General features: G+C 57.0%; 2 protein-coding genes across 3 annotated transcripts in view; one reads left to right on the plus strand and one right to left on the minus strand.

The window, feature by feature from the left end:
- Positions 1–2,035: 2,035 nt before the first annotated feature.
- GPR3 (G protein-coupled receptor 3) lies at positions 2,036–3,022 on the plus strand. Its single transcript, XM_068994381.1, has one exon. It carries the CDS (start codon positions 2,036–2,038, stop codon positions 3,020–3,022), a length of 987 nt encoding a protein of 328 aa, XP_068850482.1.
- A 6,244-nt stretch (positions 3,023–9,266) lies between these two features.
- Positions 9,267–17,447, minus strand: part of WASF2 (WASP family member 2) — a 32,429-nt gene continuing 24,248 nt past the window's right edge. For both annotated transcript variants that reach the window (XM_069035942.1, XM_069035941.1), the window contains exons 7-9: positions 16,417–16,572; positions 14,077–14,597; positions 9,267–13,650 (exon numbers count right to left, since the gene is read on the minus strand). In XM_069035942.1, the coding sequence (XP_068892043.1) occupies positions 13,493–13,650; positions 14,077–14,597; positions 16,417–16,572 (835 nt within the window). In that variant the 3' untranslated portion in view covers positions 9,267–13,492. The remainder of the gene's footprint in view (positions 13,651–14,076; positions 14,598–16,416; positions 16,573–17,447) is intronic.

Below are 17,447 nucleotides of genomic sequence, written 5' to 3' on the forward strand. Positions count from 1 at the left end.
GTGTGGGGGTCTCTCACGAGGTGCATCACCCCCACCGCCCCCCATCACACACACACCCCCCACCGGCCGTGGGAAACCCGCGGCTGCACGGGCTGTACACACGGTACCCCCTGTGCACAGCTGCACACACCTGTACGCCTGCACACACCTGTGCACAGCTGCACACACTTGCACACACTGCACACACCCCGCACACCTGCACACCTGCGCACCCTGTACACCTTGTACACCCTGCACACCCTGTACACACCTGCACACACCTGTACACACCTGCACACCCTGTACACACCTGTACACACCTGCACACACCTGCACACCCTGCACACACCTGCCCGCACCGTGTGACCGCACCCGCCTGTGCACAGCAGACCCCGCGCACCCTTCGAACTCTGCACACCCCGCACACCCTGCACGCACCGCACTCACCGCACACGCACTGCCCGCTCTCCCCGCGCACTCCCCGCCCCAGCCCCGTGCCCGGGACACTTCGACCCCTCCCGGGCCTGCGGTGGGTCCGTCCCCCCGGGGCTGGGGCCAGTCAGGCTGGGCCGAACCGAAACGAGCCGGGCCGGGCCGAGGCCCCGGTCCCTGCCCGGGCTCCGAGGGGGCGGCCGCAGCCGTGCCCGGGACCACCGGAGGCTCCCGATTCCCGCGGGGGTCCCGGCAGACCCCCTCTCTCCTCGGCGGGAACAGATCACCGGGGAAACGCGCTGGGCTTCGAGGAACCTGCGCGGGGAAGAGTCTCGAGGAGCTCAGGCTTCTCCTTCCTCCTCTCCTCCTCCTCTCGGGGGGAGGGCTCCCCGCCAGCCCTTCCCGCAGCTCCCCTGGCCCGGCTTTCCCGCTTCTCCTGTCCATTAATTATTCAGCCCCGCGTGGGAAAGGCGGGCCGCGGGGACCCACCGGGAGAGGGGAGGGGGCTGGGCACCCCGGCTGTGCGGGGCCAGGAGAGAACCCCCTCGACCACCCCACATCCCCCCCAAACCCCGGGCCGCCCCCTCCACAGCGGAGCCCCCAAACCTCCGCATTGCGGGGAGAGGGGGCGAGTCAATACAGGCTTCCCTCCCTTGCAGCACGGCGGTGACCCGGGCTCGTGGGGGGGTCCCACGGGTGCCGTGGGAGTTTGGGGGGGGGGCGTGCAGCGGGCGTGGGCCGGGGCGTGGGGGGGCTGTTTTTTATGAATGAGCTGCGATTACTATGCGGCGCGCGCGCTCCCGCGCTGCCCGCCCGGGCGCTGATTGGCTCCGGCGCGCCATTGACGTCACAGCGGGGCGAGCGGGGCTGGGGGGGCCGTGAGTCACCCCCGAGCCCCCCGGGCCCCCCCGGCCCCGCTCGGTCACTATAACTCGGCGGCGCCCATGGCAGCGGGGCCCCAGCCGGGCAGCCCAGCGCAGCCCGGGCCCAGCATCCCGGCAGGTGAGTGCCCGGCACCGGGGGGGCACCGGCGGAGGGGGGACCCCGCTCTGGCAGAGCGCCGCGCTATGGGGAGGGTGGCGAGGGGCGGCCGTGCCCCCCCAAAGCCCGTCCAGGGACTTTGCTGCCCGCCCGGGGAGGGGTAGACCCCCGCGGTAAGAAGGGATGCCATGGTGGGGATGGGAGGGTGTCCGTTCCCGCTGGGGTGCTGATCGGGGGGGCAGGGTCACCCCCTTTACCTGCTGCTTGGGATCCCCTCAGTTTGGCCCCGAAGTCCTCGCGGAGGAGGGTGTTTTCCCCTGGCAGTCCTGCTCTCCTGGATTTATCCATCAAAATCATGCAGTGCCCAACCCCCAGCAGCTAAGGCAGGCAAGAGCAGGGGTGTTGAGTGTGTGTGTGTGTTCCCTCCCCTTTATTCACCTATTTATTTTAAAACTGAACCATCTCATCCAGAAAAATCCCCTTAGAGTAAACAGTGAGCACCCCCTCAACACACACTGCTCTGCCCACCCTCCTGAAGACAACTTTTGGGGGGAGGCAGTGCTGTCCCATCTGGGTAGCACAGGGGCAGCTCGTGGACAGCGGGCACTGAGGGGGCTGCTCTTGCAGGTCACCCTCCGCCATCATGATGGAGAAAGAGTCCCCCAACTCCAGCGAAGGCCAGCAAGGCTGGTTCTCAGCCAGGAATGGCAGTGGCAGCTCCTTGGATCTGGAGTCTGTGGTGCAGCCCCTCGCCTTGAACCCGTGGGACGTTGTCCTCTCCATCTCGGGGACCATCATCTCCTGTGAGAACGCCATTGTGGTGGTGGTGATCTTCTACACCCCGACTTTCCGTGCCCCAATGTTCCTCCTGATCGGCAGCTTGGCCACAGCCGACCTCCTGGCAGGTCTGGGGTTGATCCTGCACTTTGCCTTTGTGTACTTCATCCCATCAGAAGTGGTCAGCTTGCTCACTGTGGGGCTCCTGGTCACCTCCTTCACGGCCAGCGTCAGCAGCCTGCTGACCATCACCATTGACCGCTACCTGTCCCTCTACAATGCCCTCACCTACTACTCAGAGAGGACGGTCACCAGGACTTACATCATGTTGATCCTCACCTGGGGAGCCTCCATCTGCTACGGGCTGCTGCCCGTCATGGGCTGGAACTGCTTGAAGGAGCCCTCCGCCTGCAGCATCGTCAGACCGCTGACCAAGAACCATCTCGTCATCCTCTCCGTCTCCTTCTTCGCGGTGTTTGCGGTGATGCTCCAGCTGTACGTGCAGATCTGTCGGATCGTGTGCCGGCATGCCCACCAGATCGCCGTCCAGAGGCACCTCCTGGCCAGCGCCCACTACGTCACCACCCGCAAGGGCATCGCCACCCTGGCCGTCATCCTGGGCACCTTCGCGTCCTGCTGGCTGCCCTTTGCCGTGTACGGGCTGCTGGGGGACTACAGCTACCCGGCCCTCTACACCTACGTCACCCTGCTCCCCGCCACCTACAACTCCATGCTCAACCCCGTCATCTACGCCTTCAGGAACCAGGAGATCCAGAAAGTGCTGTGGGCCGTGTGCTGCGGGTGCTTTTCCTCCACGCTGCCTTTCCGCTCCCGCTCCCCCAGTGACGTCTGATGTGCCCCCACCCTCCCTTCTTTCACTTACCGATTGCAGTCGGGGGATTTGCTTTGATTCCCTCTTCTCATTCCCAGAGGCACGTTGCAGGAGCTCTTGGAATCAAGCAGCTCTTCCCAGCCTAATCCTTTTTGGGCACAACCCCTTCTTTTCCTCTATTTTTCCACTTTTTGAATAGAGAGAAAGATGTATTTTTTATCCATAATATAATCTATATTTATGCGTGAGAGAGGGGGGTGATCCTCATATTTTCTTTAAAACTGTTTACGATGCTTTATTTTTTTAAGGGTGGGGCAGCAACAGGAACGTTTGTCCCCCTCTTGCTTTTTTTACAACCTCGTTATTTACCTCAGATAGTCAAAATATATTTTATACATTTGGGGAAGGGGAGGAGAGACTTGTTACCACAGGAGGAGGGACTCACCCCCCCTCCCCCTTCTCCCAGCCGTCCATCCATTTATTTATTTATTGTTTTTAAAATTATTATTTAATTTGATTTCTGTGCCTCCCTCCCACCGCCCAGCACTGGGCCCTGCTGCCCTCTAGTGCTCGCTGCCTTCAGGAGGGAGGGCTGCTGGAGGCTCTGCACCCCCAAACCCACAAGTTTTGGGGTCCTCTGTGTGCTGCCACCCCCCCTCACGGCACCCAGGGCTCCCCCCACCAAAGCCTTTCTTTGCACTGGGATTGGATTTGCATGTTTCTGGGCTGGGGAGATGGATGTGAAAGGCCCCTTGTGAAGGGGACCCTGGGGATGGGGATCCCCTGGGCTGGGGATCCCTCAGGACAGGGACCCCTCTGGATGGGGACCTCTCAGAGGGTCAGGGTGGGGGGGCTGCTTCTTGTTTACAACTCTGGTAGGGGAATAAATTAATTTGTGATACGAGGTGCGGCTGTCTGATGCTGGGGAGGGGGTGGGATGTTGTTTCCCGAGGGGGCAGAGAAGGCTGCGGTCCCCGAGTCCCATCAGGGCTGTCCCCCTGCTCCGTTTCCCTGCTCCCGGATAAGAGATGCCGAGTGACAGTGCTTCCCCCACCCATCACATCCTGTTAGCGGGAGCTGGCCCGGGGGGAGCAGCACCGAGGCCCCTGACCATCCTCATCCTCACAGCCCCAGCAGGCACAGGGGCTGCATCCAGCTCTCCTGGTGACATCTGACATGTTCCCCCACCCAGGGATGGCGAGGACTCATTCCCACCGTGGGCGTCCATCCGAGGGGTTGCGACCTGGGCCCTCCATCCAGCAGGAATGGTATCTCTGCCCCCAAGCCCCTCTCGTGTTGGAGGGGGCACAGGGGGGCCGTGCCCAGCACCCCCACACTGAGATTCCCATGCTCCGAAAGTCGCCGCTCACACAGGATCTGGGACACCCATCCCTGCTGCCCCAGCTGCCTGCTGGTCGCACGGAAGGCGGGCTTAATGATGGCAGAGCTAATTAGGGCAGCAGACCCTCCGGTAGCAGCCTCTGCGCCCCCAGAGCCCCCCGTGCCCCTGCCCGCCCCGGTCAGGGAGCAGCAGGTTTCTCACAGGCATTTGTGCATCCGCAGACGCGCCGGGATGTGGCAGAGCCCGGGGCTGAGAAGCCGCCGGGGGCCGGCTCGGTGCAGGGGGATGTGCGCGGCCCCCGGGGCTCCGCTTCACCTTGGGCTCGGGGACCTGGTGGCAGCCCCGGGGGCTGGGGCTGTTTATTGCAGAGGAAATGAAGATTTCCCTCGGCTGAGCGCTGGCAAGGGGCTGCGTTAGCAAGTGATGAGGGGAGATGGGGCTGGGGGGGGGGCTGAAGGACCCACAGATCGTCTCCTGCTCTCCCAGGGCTGAGCTCGGCACCGGGGATGGGGACTTTCGGGCTCCCCTTGTCTCCGCTGAGGTTAAGCCAGAGGTTGGAGGTGTTCCTTGTACCCCAGGGCTCAGCTGAGCACCCTCAGCCAGGAGATAATTCCCGAGCCTACCTCCCCCAGCAGTGAAAAATCCTGTAATTCCCAGCTCTGCTGTATTCAGGGGCAGTTTTTACCTGGTGATTCTTATGTCAACATCACATGGCAGCTGAAATAGCTTTTCTCTCCCTCGTGCCTCCCCTGCTGATGTCTTCAGAGGGAGCTTCACGGTGTGCAAGCCCCTCCAGTTCCTCCCACTCCCTGGGGTCCCTGTCACTTCCCCTGGGGACAGAGTGACACACCAGGGTGTGCAGGGCACAAAGGCAGCACCGTTCAGGTTTGCTGGAACCCCTCCTCAGGCTCCCACCCACCACGGCCGGCGGTGGGGGTGGGCACAGGGCTGCAGCCCTCCCTTCCCAGCTCCTGGCAGGGCTGTGCTGGAGCTTCCCAGATTGATCGGGGCATGCAGAGGGCTCAGGAGCTGCGGTGACCCACAGTGACAGCATGGCATCAAAAGCTATCATAACTCAGGCCAAGGCATTTCCCCAAGAGCAGCAATTTGGGAGCTGTGGGAGCCGAGCCCTCACTGAATCCTTGTCCCCACCACCCCAAGAATGTCACCCTCACAGCCCCGTCCCCTGCTGCCACCACGTGTGGCTGCTCCGTGTGCCCCCTTCCCGGCTGGGAAATGCACCCTTTGGCTCCTACCTGTGTCCAGTTCCCTGCTGCCAGGATGGATGAGGGAAGCTTACGGGCTGGAGGAAGCCACGACCCTGATCCTGCCAGGGCTGGTTGCTCTCCCAGCACTCCAATGAGTCCAGAGACATTCCCGGCTGCTCCAGACCTTTGGGGGATGATGGAGCAGGAGGCACCGGGCGGGGAGATACAGCAGGGCTCAGCCTGCTCCCTTTTTTGGTGGAAAAGATGCAAAAAGTGAAGCTATAAAAAAGAGTCAAATCCATCCAAGAAGGTGCCAGAGTGCTGAGCAGCCACCCCCACGCCAGGGATGTGCAGGAGAGGCTTGCAGGGACCAACAGCCCAACTTTGGGGTTAAAATATGAGCTAAGAGACGTGGGCACGGCCTCACCCCAGCTGTGCTTGCACATCTGGCAGGGCCAGCCCTTCCCAGGCTCTCAGCAGATGCCGCAAACACAGGCAGCTCTTGCCTCCAAGCCCTGCCTGCGCTGCAGTGCAGGCAGGGGGGGCGGGTTGGGTTTGCTCCCCTTCTCCAGTGTGGGCAGCTCTGGTCCTGCTGGCAGCAGCGGGGCCCAGATATGGCTCCAAGCACTTGCCCTTGGCCATCATGCAGGTGAGAGAGCTGGCAGCACCCACAGCAGAGCCAGGGCTGGTCCCAAACCACCTGCTCTGGAGCCCCTGCTACAGCCCTGGTGCCAAAACCACCAGGATTTTGCCAGATGGGAGGAGGGAAGGAGGTTGCTTCTACCCAAACCCTCCCCTTGGCACCATGAAGCCCAAGTGCCCTGCCTGGGGCACAGCCAAGAGCTGCCCTTCCCCACACCCCATCCCAGGGATGGGTCTCTGCTCTCAGTGCCTTACTGGAGTGCCCGTGATGGGACCGTGAGTCCTGACATAGCCCCTGCACCACCCTGGGGCCGCTGGGCCATGGGGAGGGCTGGCAGTTTCAGTTATGGGCCTGGGTTACATTTAAATGAGAAACCTCAGCCCTGGCTTGGGGGATTTTGTTTCCTTGGAAGCGGGAGCAGGCAGGAAATGAAGAAAACACGGCCCTGCTGTAAGTGTTTTACCAAATGCCGGAGGCAGCGGGAGGCATTTCCCAGCACAGCTCGGCCTCGAGCATCATCCTCGGCCACCACCACAGCCATGGCTCTGCAGGCATCGGATGGTGCTTCCCAGGGAGGGAAGTCTGTCCGAGAGGGCTATGCTTGGTGGGAAACAGCAAAGTGCAAGGAGAGGGGGTCAGCAGCTGCTCATTTTATCCCTGCTGCCACACGTGATGCAGAAGGCGGCTTCCTGCCATGAGCCCACGGCTGTGCAGGGACCCGGGGCCAGCAGGACCCTCTGCTCTCCACAGGAAGCTCCCAGAGGACCAGGCTTCCATGCTGGCTCAGGGCTGGCGCTTTGTCTAACTGGATGAGGAGAGTAATTCGGCCCTGGCCACATCCCCAGCTCCTGCCTTAAGCCCTGGCCATGCCGGCGCTGGCCTTTGCAGAGCGGCTGAGCCCGGCGCAGAGCTGCTGCCCTGCCAGACTGCAGAAACTTGAGCTCCAAATAACATAATTCCTCTGGCACCCCGTGGTTATTTGTGAGCTGCTGTGAGCAGATGGAAGAGTTACAGATAAAGCCATCCGCAGCACGGGAGCCGATTGCCTTCCCCACACAACCGCGTAGGCAACAGCAAAGGCAGGGAGGAGGAGAGAAAAAAACCCACCAGGCAGCAAGAGAGCGAGAGAGAGGAGTCAGCCATTTCTGAGGGGCTGAGCTGCCATCTCAGCACACACCTACGTGCGAGGAACAGGGACTCTCTGCTGGCACTGGGCCTTTCCCAGGATGCTGGAAGAGGGTAGTGCTCTCCCACCTCCCATGGCTGCTTGGCCAGGGACAGCAGCGCGAGTCGGGGGTGACATTGGCACGGCGGAGCGCTGCCACACACTGGGAGAGCAGGCTGTTAACGCTGATCCGAGCTGGCAGCGCCTGCACTTGCTTCGGTCCCAGAGGGGGAATTAAGGGAGAGAAGCTGACGTCAGTGGTGGAAAGGACACGCAGCCCACTCGTCCAAGGCAGCCGGCAGCATCTTCTGGGTGTTGCTAACACCACCTTGAAGGAGAAAATTAAATAGGTCTTTGGAGATGGGGTCTCCTGTGAAGCCGCAGCCCAGCCAGCTGTGATCCTGTGCCGAGTCATGTGGAAGAGACAGACGGGCACGGAGAGAGATCAAAGGCCGGGGCCAAGGTCGGTGTGCCAAGGATACGGAGCTGTGGAGACACTGCCCCAGCTGTGGCAGGAAAGCACTGCTCATGGATGGGGCTGGGGCTCACACAATCAACCACTGCTGGGCTTCTCCTCCCTGCACCGAGCTAAACCTCAGCCTCCAGAACTCCCCGTCTCTGTGGAGGGTGGAGGCATAGGGCCCTGCGGGTTACCCAGGAAGGCAGATCTGGGACGAAGATCTCCCTATTGTTTAGGGGGTTAAACCAGCACAAAACTCACCAACACCTCCCAGACTCTGAAGATGTCTTCCAAGGGCTGTCACTCCAAAAGGACAAGGCTACATGTTGTCCTGAACCCCAAAAAAGCAGAAGGACCACCTGGCCACAGCCGCACCCATCCAAAGGCAGCCAGGAGCTCCAGTTGCTCCTCCCAGGCTCCAGCTGGAGGCAAGAGCTGGGACATGCAGCTCAAGGGAGTGTGGAAGCCCCAGAGCTCCCTCCTTCCCCTGCCCTCTGTGCCCCAGCATGACTAAAGGCCTTGCTTGTTCAGGAGCTGGCAAGGCCAATTAATCTAATGAGGTTTTGCAGCCAGGGACCATTGTCAGCCAAGAAAGGCACAGCGCTGCTGAGCGAGGCACCGGTGTCTCCTAAAGCCAAGGGAATTTGGCAGAGCAAAGCCTGCGGTAAAAGCAGGGATGAGGAGCAGCAGGGACAGAGCCTTTTGTTGCTCTTCACCAACCAGCAAGAAAACAGAGCCCCACGGAGCAAGGCCAGACGAGGCACCTGAGCTCGGGGCCAGCAGCCACCACTGCCAGGCACATTCATTGCACGAGGGACCTGGAGCTGCGAAATGGAGGCAAAAAGCTGCTGCAGCCCCTTCCCAGCCCAGCTGCAGCAGCTCTGCTCTATGGCTCATTTCCTATGGCAGGGAGTGCTGGGGGGAGGCTGGAGGCTGCTCCTGGATGGGGCTTCCTTGGTGCTGTGACCCTCAAATTCCCACTGTTAATAGCGCTCAGCCCACCTCGGCACAGGAAAGGTGTCTGTGCCAATGGCGTTTGCCAGACAGCCCGGGATGTGCCAGCTTTCCTTGGCCTCCGCCTGGACAGGACACAGCCGGCACCTCTCTGGACACTGGGCTTCCCAAGGGACACCCTGGTAGCTGCACTGAGGACACAAGGACAGGCACGACTGACTCCGGTGGCCCAGCACCTCCCATGCTCCCAGGAACGAGCCAGGTTTGCCCAGAGAAGCTGTGGCTGCCTCTGGATCCCTGGAAGTGCTCAGGGCCAGGCTGGACAGGGCTTGGATCACCCTGGGAGAGAGGAAGGTGTCCCTGCCCATGGAATGAGCTTTAAGGTCCCTTCCAGCCCAAACCTTTCCATGATTCCAAGTCACACACCAAGCCCCTGCAGCCCCTGTGCCAGGCCCAGGCTCACACCCCCACAGTAACACACACAGGCACCGACTGGATAGAAAGGTTTTATCAAGTTTTAAAAAAGAATCAAAAAAATTCTTTTTTTTATACATGTACATTACAAAATATTTGCAGTTGGGATCTTCATCCAGGGGTTACTGAGCTGACTACTAAAAACAACGAAACAAAGCAGCAGGAAATCTGGCTTATACAGCAACTGACAGGGAAAAGCACAGACATTACATGGGAATACAGAAGGCAGGGAGTCTGCACTGGGATGTGCAAGTTATGGACCAGCGGCGGGCTCTGATCCCCCACACCCACTGCCTCCCTGCAGAGTCCGGCCATCAGTGTTTATTTTGCAGGGGTAAAAAAAAAACCCGACAAATCTACAGTATTTTGCTCACAAGTTGGGGTTTTTTTTTTCTTTTTTTTCTTCTTTGTAAGCAGAGTTTCAGAGCTGAAACTCCTTTGGTCTGAAGTGAGGAACCCCCTGCACCCTGAGAGTATCCATCAAATGTCACCCTTCTGACCTCCAGCCTGGCTGGGTCCGTGGAGGGCACTTCCCATCCCTCCTCTCCCACCTTATCTCCTGCTCAGCAATAAACCCCTAAGATACCAATGGAATAATTACTCTTATAAATATATTTATATCATGTAGGAAAATAAGGCACTTCAGGAGGGGTTACAGCTCGTCTAATTCTATGACATTCTAATCAGGAAGAAAAATGGGTTAGTTTCTGAAATGAATTAAAATGATTGTTAATACAGTAATAAAAACATCGGATCCACTTCCACTTCAAGGCTTTGTTTAAAAAGGAAGAGAAGAAAGCACCCCCGAAATCCAACAGCAGTGAAACCTGACCCGGGGCAGCTGCATCTGCCCTGCCAGGCAGCTCTCTCCCAGAGCACCTCCAGGGCAGGGACTTCCAAAAGAAATACGTTAAATAAGTTCACGTTGTGAAAAAAAAAAACCAAAAAAAACAAAAAAAACCCCAACCCAATCTATCCTTTCCCTGAAATGACACTCTGCACGATTCCTCAGCCATCTGGGACCTCCGCGAGCCCCTTCCCTGGCTCTGGCCTGTGCTCTGGCTCTGATAAGGAGAGGAGAAGCAGTGAAGGTCACCGGCTGCGGCGGCGGCTCCGGGCTGAGCCCGGGGAGCCGGGACGAGGCTTTCCCAGCGAGGGGAAGGGGGGCGGCGGGGGAGAGGCTGCCGGGAGCAGCAGCCAAGCACTGCGGGCGAGGACACCGCGAGAATGTTTAACCAGGGAAGGGAAGGCGGCCGTGCCTGCCCGGACTTGCAGCCCCGAGCCAGCGGCTCCCATGATGGGCGGAATGGCTGCAATGAGAGCGGGAGGCCGCTCGTAGGGAGCACCAGCTCGTGCCCTGGGCTTCGGGAAACGCTCGAGGTTCGCCCCAGCCTCATGTGGGAAGAGGGGAGGAAAGAGTAAGAGCCCACGACACGAGGACAGAGGTGGTAGGGCAGCCCTGCACTTCCAGCACAGCTGCTCTCTCTTGCAAAGGTTGGTTTTGGCACCTCTCCTCCTCCCCTACTGCTTTCAAAAACATTGAGCTCACTTGGTGGCCCAGAGCTTTGCGATTTTGCAACGATACTCAGAGATGGTCCCTCTAGAGCAGTTGTTTCTCAGGGATCCCTGCACAGGCTAAGCCTGCTTGGCAATCAAAGATTTAAGAAAAGAAAAAGGAAAAAAAAAAGCCCGACTCAAAGGAGATTTAAAAAACACTCCAACAACCAACCTTCCCTACCTGTCCACAACCCTTCTGTTTAGGATCCTGCAGTTTTGATTCCTGCCCTGGGATGGGATTTGGGAGCAGAGGGTGTTTCCAGCAGGCTTGCAGGGACAAGGCAGCGTCCCTCCCGCTGCCAGGAGGCCGGAGGAGCCGGAGGAGCCGGAGGAGCCGCCTCCGCCCGCGGCCGTGCCCACACAGCAGCGTCCTTGTGCAACAGACAGAGTGCGAGGGACTGTCCCCAGCGGCCCCGGCACGGCCCTGCCTGACACACCATCCACCGGGGCTCAGGGAATATGGCACTTTTCCGTATTTCAGGCCACAGGAAGACTCGCTCCCCTTTCCCAACAAGGGCTAAGTCTAGTTAAGGCAATCTCAAATTTAGCCAGGTTTGGCATTTGCGGGCTCCTCGCTTCCCTGTGTGATCCTGCTGTCAGCCCGGGTTAGCTCAGGGCCTGTTGTTCCCGGGAACTTGTCTCTGGGAGCAGCCGGAGGAGGATGCTCTCAGAAAGAGCAGCAGAACGAGGCAGTGCCTCTCTCATCCCCTCACCCAGCTTGCAGCAACCATCCCTTTGCATTTCCCAATCTCTCCACTGCACCACGGCTCACCTGCACTCCAGAGGTTTGTTCCCTCTTCCAGAACCTGGAACTAGTGCTGCTCAGATGTTCCCAGCCCACTGGGATGCCCTGCTGCCTATGCCCTCTGCATCCTGCCTGCAGACAAAGCCTGATGGTGCAGCCACCCAGGGAATCTCTGGGGTCTCACTGGGTCCCAGCCTGATCCGCACCCCAAGCCCATCCTCCAGGCCATCTCTGCCCCAGTCAAGATTAAAATGCACACACACACACACACACACACACAAGGAATCAGTAAGAACTCGATGGCACAAGCTGAAGCCATCAATCAACTCCCAAGCAGGATTTCCAGCAAGCCTCGGGCAGGGCCCAGCATTCCAGGTATCAGCAACATCATTAAAGGAGGCGAGGCAGGGAAGAGAGACAGGCACAGGCTGGTGAAATACTTTAGGAAAGGCAAAAAGATGGGAGAGTTGGTCTTAGTGGGACACACATCCCACAACAGCTGGACCCATAACCTCAAAAAGGCTTTGGAATTGCTTTTTGCATGACCCTTACTGAGTCATGTCCAAATTAAAATACACATCAGGGGTATCTGGGTTAGATTTCCAAGATATGCTCATATTCTATGTAAGGTAACATAAAACAGCAATAAAACCGAGGTCAGCTAGTTCAAATTCCCCCTTTTCCCCTGCCAGTACTGGATCTATAGTGAGCAGCCTGGGAATTAATTCACGGGGTTAGTGAGGAGAAGAAACGTTCTCTTAAAATTAACTAATGAATTATAATAACAAAATTAGGGTAAGTTAGGTCTGATGTAACTGATGGGCAACTCAGCTCACACACATGATGTTTTTAGGCACACAAACTCCCCTCCCTAGGGGGAAGGGAGAAGAAGCAAAGGCAATACCAGCATTTAAGTCCCTGTGTTAAAAGTACGGTCACCCCGCTAAAAAAAGCACCTCTCAAACTGCCCTGGCCAGGCCAAAGACCACCACAGTGCCTGGTGTTCAGAGAACCCCTCCCCACCCCATCTCCCTGTCTTAGGCACTGGATTGGGAATTTTAAGACACAGCCTCAGCATGAATTGGAGAAAATCAGCCTGGCGAGGTCTGGCCACCGCTCGGAGCTGACCACAGATGTGTCTCAGTGGGGCAGTAGCTCTGCTTTCCCAGGAGTGGGAAGCTGAGCAAGCATCCTGCCCTGGTTTTACATCCCTCTGTGCAAGTCTCCTCTTGGCAAAGCAGTCCAGGAGATTTGAGGAAGGTAAAGGCAGCTTCTAAAATAAAAAAAAAGTCCCTCCTTACATTGCACCCAAGGCACTCAGCAGCCTCGGAGCCGGGAAGTGCACCCCACACAGGGTGATCTGGAATTAATACTTAGGGGTTAGAGGGGAAAGAATTGTGCACTATTGCCAAAAACCTGATTATTTGACAGTGGGATGCAGCAGAGAACTGACATTTAAAGCCCATTTTCTTGCAGCACTACCAGTATTCACTGGCAAGGAAGAGCCATCAGATCAACTGTCTGCTGTTGCACTGAGAAAACCAGCTGAAAATGTCCTTCATCCGAAAGGCCATGCGGCCGCAACAGGATCATCCATCTTTACTTTAAAAATCCCTCAGGATGGAGGGTTTATATGTGCTCTGCCTGGTGGCATCAAAAATCTGGAGGTTTAGCTCTCTTTTAAATAAGCAACCGTTACACCCCCTCCAGCTAAATCCCAACGCCGCATCCTCAGTGTCCGTGAGGAGACCTTTTGGAAAGGCAGAGCACAAAGTCCTGCCAAAGCTGGAGGGGGAGGGAGAGGGGAGATATGCTGCTGGTTGTCTGAAAACCCTTGGCATATCTTTGGTTACGGGATGAAAAGGATGTGGCGCAAGGTCTGGCCACCTGATTCTGTAAGAAGCGAACCCAGGAGAGAAGGGAAGGAGGGGATGGGAGCGTGGCTAATCCGACCACTCATCCTCATCGAATTCGGAGGAGTCGTCTTCAGAGTCGCTGTATTCCACCGCGATGCGGCGCGACAGGATCGTGGCCACGTCGTTCCCTACAACATCCCGCTTCTCCTGCTCCCGCTGCTCCTCCACCTTGCGCAGCTGGAAGCCTGTTGGGAAGGAGGGAATGGAGGGGATCATCATGCTAAGGTCTCAGTCACACTGAAATCTCCCTTTGTCACAGTGCTCTGAGTGAGGCAGGCTGGGAGTGCTGGGGTAACACTGATGGTGACAGCCAGGACAGGCTGGGTGGGGAGGTGGAATGGGAAGCAAATCCCTTCTGTGCCCCTCTGAGGGGTAACTCCACTGCTGTAAATTCCCCAACAAACCTGGATCACTCCAATTCTGGCACTGCCATCTCCAAAGGTGTTGGGGGAAGCATAAAACCCAGCAAGGTGCTCATGAGGGTGGGCAGACAAGGAGGGACCACAAGGGACAAGCCTTGAGCAGCAAGGCAGTCACACTCCTTCCAGGAGACAGTTCCCAAGAGTTTTCCAGAGGCAAAGGCGAATGCTGGCATGGAAACACAGCCTTACCTTGCCGAATAGCTGAAAGCAGATCACTCCTGGCATCGCTAACCGCAGGCAAGGATGACTTGGGCTTGGATGTGGAGGTGTCGGAGGGTGGAGGAGGGGGCGGGGGGCCATCCAGGCCGCTGGAAGCCAGGGGTGGTGGGCCGGGAGGAGGTGGAGGGGGCGGCGGGGGTGGTGCAATCCCACTGCCCGGCTGTGGCAGCGGAGCTGGGAGAACACTGGAATAGTCAACTGCTGGGGGAGGTGGGGGAGGTGGAGGGGCAGCAAACTCGGGGTGAGGGGGGAAAGAAGGGGGCGAGGGTGGCGGGGGGGTTCCGGGGGAGGGGAAGCCCATGGGAGGTGGTGGAGGGGGGTTGTTTTCCATCAGTGGTGGTGGTGGAGGAGGAGCCGGAGGGGGAGCAAAGCCCGGCCTGGCTGCTGAGGGGGATCCGATCGGAGGAGCTGGTGGAGGGTGGCTCGGGCTAACCAGGCTGGATCGTTTGGGCCCTCCAGAACCAGAACCTCTTTGGTTGTCTACAGGATAGCTGTGGCAACAGAAGGAGAGAGACAGGGAATTAGTCTTGAGGCCAGATCAGACTGTAGAGTCTCGATGTTAATGCAAATCATGTGTGTTTGCTGCAGTCCAGACAAAAAAAATCCAAGTTCCAGCTTTTAACTGATGTTTCCATGAGACCTCACTCCTTGGTTTTAGTTCCCTTGCACTGTTTCTTTTGGCCTACACCTCCAGAACAAAGGAAAGCTTCTAGGGATAGCAGGAATGCTGTCCTCCATCCCATCTCCCAGGCTGACAAGAACATGAGCCACCTCACCTCTGTCAGAGGCCCGGCAGGCACATCCAAGCTCAGAGCAGGCTCCTGGCTCCAGAGCTCCTGCCATCACCCCTCCTCGCTGAGGTCAGGTTTGTGACACGCCAGGCAGGGATCAGGGATGTCTGCAGGGATAAACCCCACAAGGAGGGCGGGGGTGCCAGGAAAGCATATGCTCTGAACACCTGCTAGGAATGGATCTCCTCCTCCCTGGATTCCATGGCTTGGAGCTGCAGTGCAGCAGCCATATCTCAGAGCTTGCCATGGGGAGTGAAGGCGAGGACATGGAAACCCAACATGGTTTATGGAAAACACCAGTGCATGAGGGACTGCATCTCCCATTGTGGAGACTCTGTTCATCCCAAGGCCCCCACTGCCCATGTGACAGCATGACATCCTGTGTAAGGGAAGCCCCAAACTGACACCTCCTTCCATGGCAAGACAGAAGTATAAGGTACATTTGCCACAAAAACATCACCATTTTTAACAGTGCTGATCCAAAACAGACTCCTGGAGATCAAACCTACCTCCCAGGGTTCCTTAAGAACAACCATCAAAACAAAACCAGAGAGGGGAGATCTGTGGGGCTGGGCAGAGATCTAAGCAACTGCACAAGGCAGTGAGAGCTTCATCTGAGAGCTCGTGTCTGCTCTGCCCGAGAGGCACAGGCTGCAGAGTGCAGTGCTGGGTCTCTCTGACACATCAGAAGAGCCTTTGCTGCAGCATTGCTGCCTTTGGATAAGATGGAGACAAGCCAAGCAGCCCTGTGTATCAGACAGACTTTCTCTTGTTCCTCTTGACTCTGTTTTAATGTCTTTAAAAAATAGAAAAAGTCTACTCTTGTTTTGCCCTTTGCGTCTTGAGCCACTGCTGGACCGTAACTCTCATCTCTGGAGGTGCCTGGAAGTCACCATTTCATTCAATCCGAAGTAAATGACCTGAACTTGCACCCAAGTCTCTGGGAAGGAGGCAGCTGCTGTGCTCAAGTCCTTGAAATTTAAATACATCTCCATCTCCAGTGCCCACGTCGTGCGTTTCTCACAGATCAGAGCAAAAGAGGTTAAAGAAGCCGTTCTTTGCAAAGTTCTATCATGGAATAGCCTGAGCTGGAAGGGACTCACAGGGACCATCATGTTCAGCCCCTGGCTCTGCACAGGACACCCCCAGCAATTCCAAGACGTGCCTGAGAGCGTTGTCCAAATGGAACACAAGGAACACAAGTTCATGCTATGGAACAACTGCACTGGAAAACCCCGGCAATGGAGCCAAACCATTCACTGGGACACCGCTGTGGAATAAATCTGCTCTAGTTCTCCCCTTCCGCCTGGGAATGGTGACGGTGGCTGGGATTCATGGAGAGCTGCGCTGCCTATGCCTCTGTCCCTGCCTGCAGTTGCACTTCCCTTCCAGACAGGAGCATTCTGGTTCCCATACAACACCCGTTAGGAAGTTCTGCTGAACTATCTCAGCCTGTCTCATGTCATCCTTTTACACCACCTACTACTCCTTGGTGACAGAAGGGATCCCGTAGGCTTACCTAAATTCCACCGGGGGTGGAGGCAGGCTGTCATCTGGGAATGAGGGAGGTGGTGGCACAATAGAGTCAGTCTGTGGCGGTGGCGGGTAGCAGTTCCCATCCATGCTTTCGCTGGAGCCGATGCTGCCGTTCTGATACACCATGTTGGAGGGGTACCTGGGAAAAGCAAGATGAGCAGTTTGTTTAAAGAGCTCAAGGCAATGTCTAAAGCTCATTTTTCCCCCAGAGAGTTGTCCAGAGAGGTTGGCTGCCCCATCCCTGGAAGTGTCCAAGGCCAGGTTGGATGGGGCTTGGAGCAACCGGGGGTAGTGGAAGGTATCCCTGCCCATGGCAGGGGTTGGGACTGGATGGACTTCAAGGTCCTTCCCAACCCAAACCAGTCCATGACTTTATAACATTAAAAAAAACAACCTTTATTTCTCAGACTCTGATATGGAGAACCACATACACCTGTATGTGTTTGCTCTACATAATTCTTTGGCTAAAATTTGCTCAGGTGCTGCCCTGTTTATTGCTACCACACACCGGAACAGCAGGAGTATGTATTTTAATAAACAAGCAAACACCTGAATAAATCCATTTTTCTTAACACTTGATTTTGTGAAAAAACACTTAAGAGTGTTTTGACCAACTTGGACTTAAAGAACTTGCAGTTACACTGAATATCATCAGTGGCAAAACCAGGAGATACTCAAAGATGCCAAAAAATAAGCTTGAGAATAGAATATCGAAATGGAAACCGCAATGCCATTAAAACAAGTATCCGAAGCTGGAATAGCACTGAAAAGAGACTCTCACACTTTCAGTGGACTCATTTCACTGTGGGGTGGGGGAACCACTCCATTTTTGGGGGCCCTGGACCCCAAGTGAATCCAAATGCAAGAACACGCTCACATGAGAAAAGAGAGGAGTAAGAAAATGGTGCTGTTGTGCTGCTCGATTCCCCAGCTAGAAACCAAACCTGTTCTCCTATTAAACTAAAAGCAAGTTTTATTTTTAGCTGAAGAGTGTGATTTAAAGAGAGATTTTTT

This window comes from Aphelocoma coerulescens, chromosome 23, assembly GCF_041296385.1.
Source record: "Aphelocoma coerulescens isolate FSJ_1873_10779 chromosome 23, UR_Acoe_1.0, whole genome shotgun sequence".
Taxonomy (NCBI): Eukaryota; Metazoa; Chordata; class Aves; order Passeriformes; family Corvidae; genus Aphelocoma; species Aphelocoma coerulescens.

What these genes read in the sequence shown, in the direction of transcription:
- GPR3 (XM_068994381.1), top strand. Translation starts at nt 2,036, where the DNA reads ATGATGGAGAAAGAGTCCCCCAACTCCAGCGAAGGCCAGCAAGGCTGG.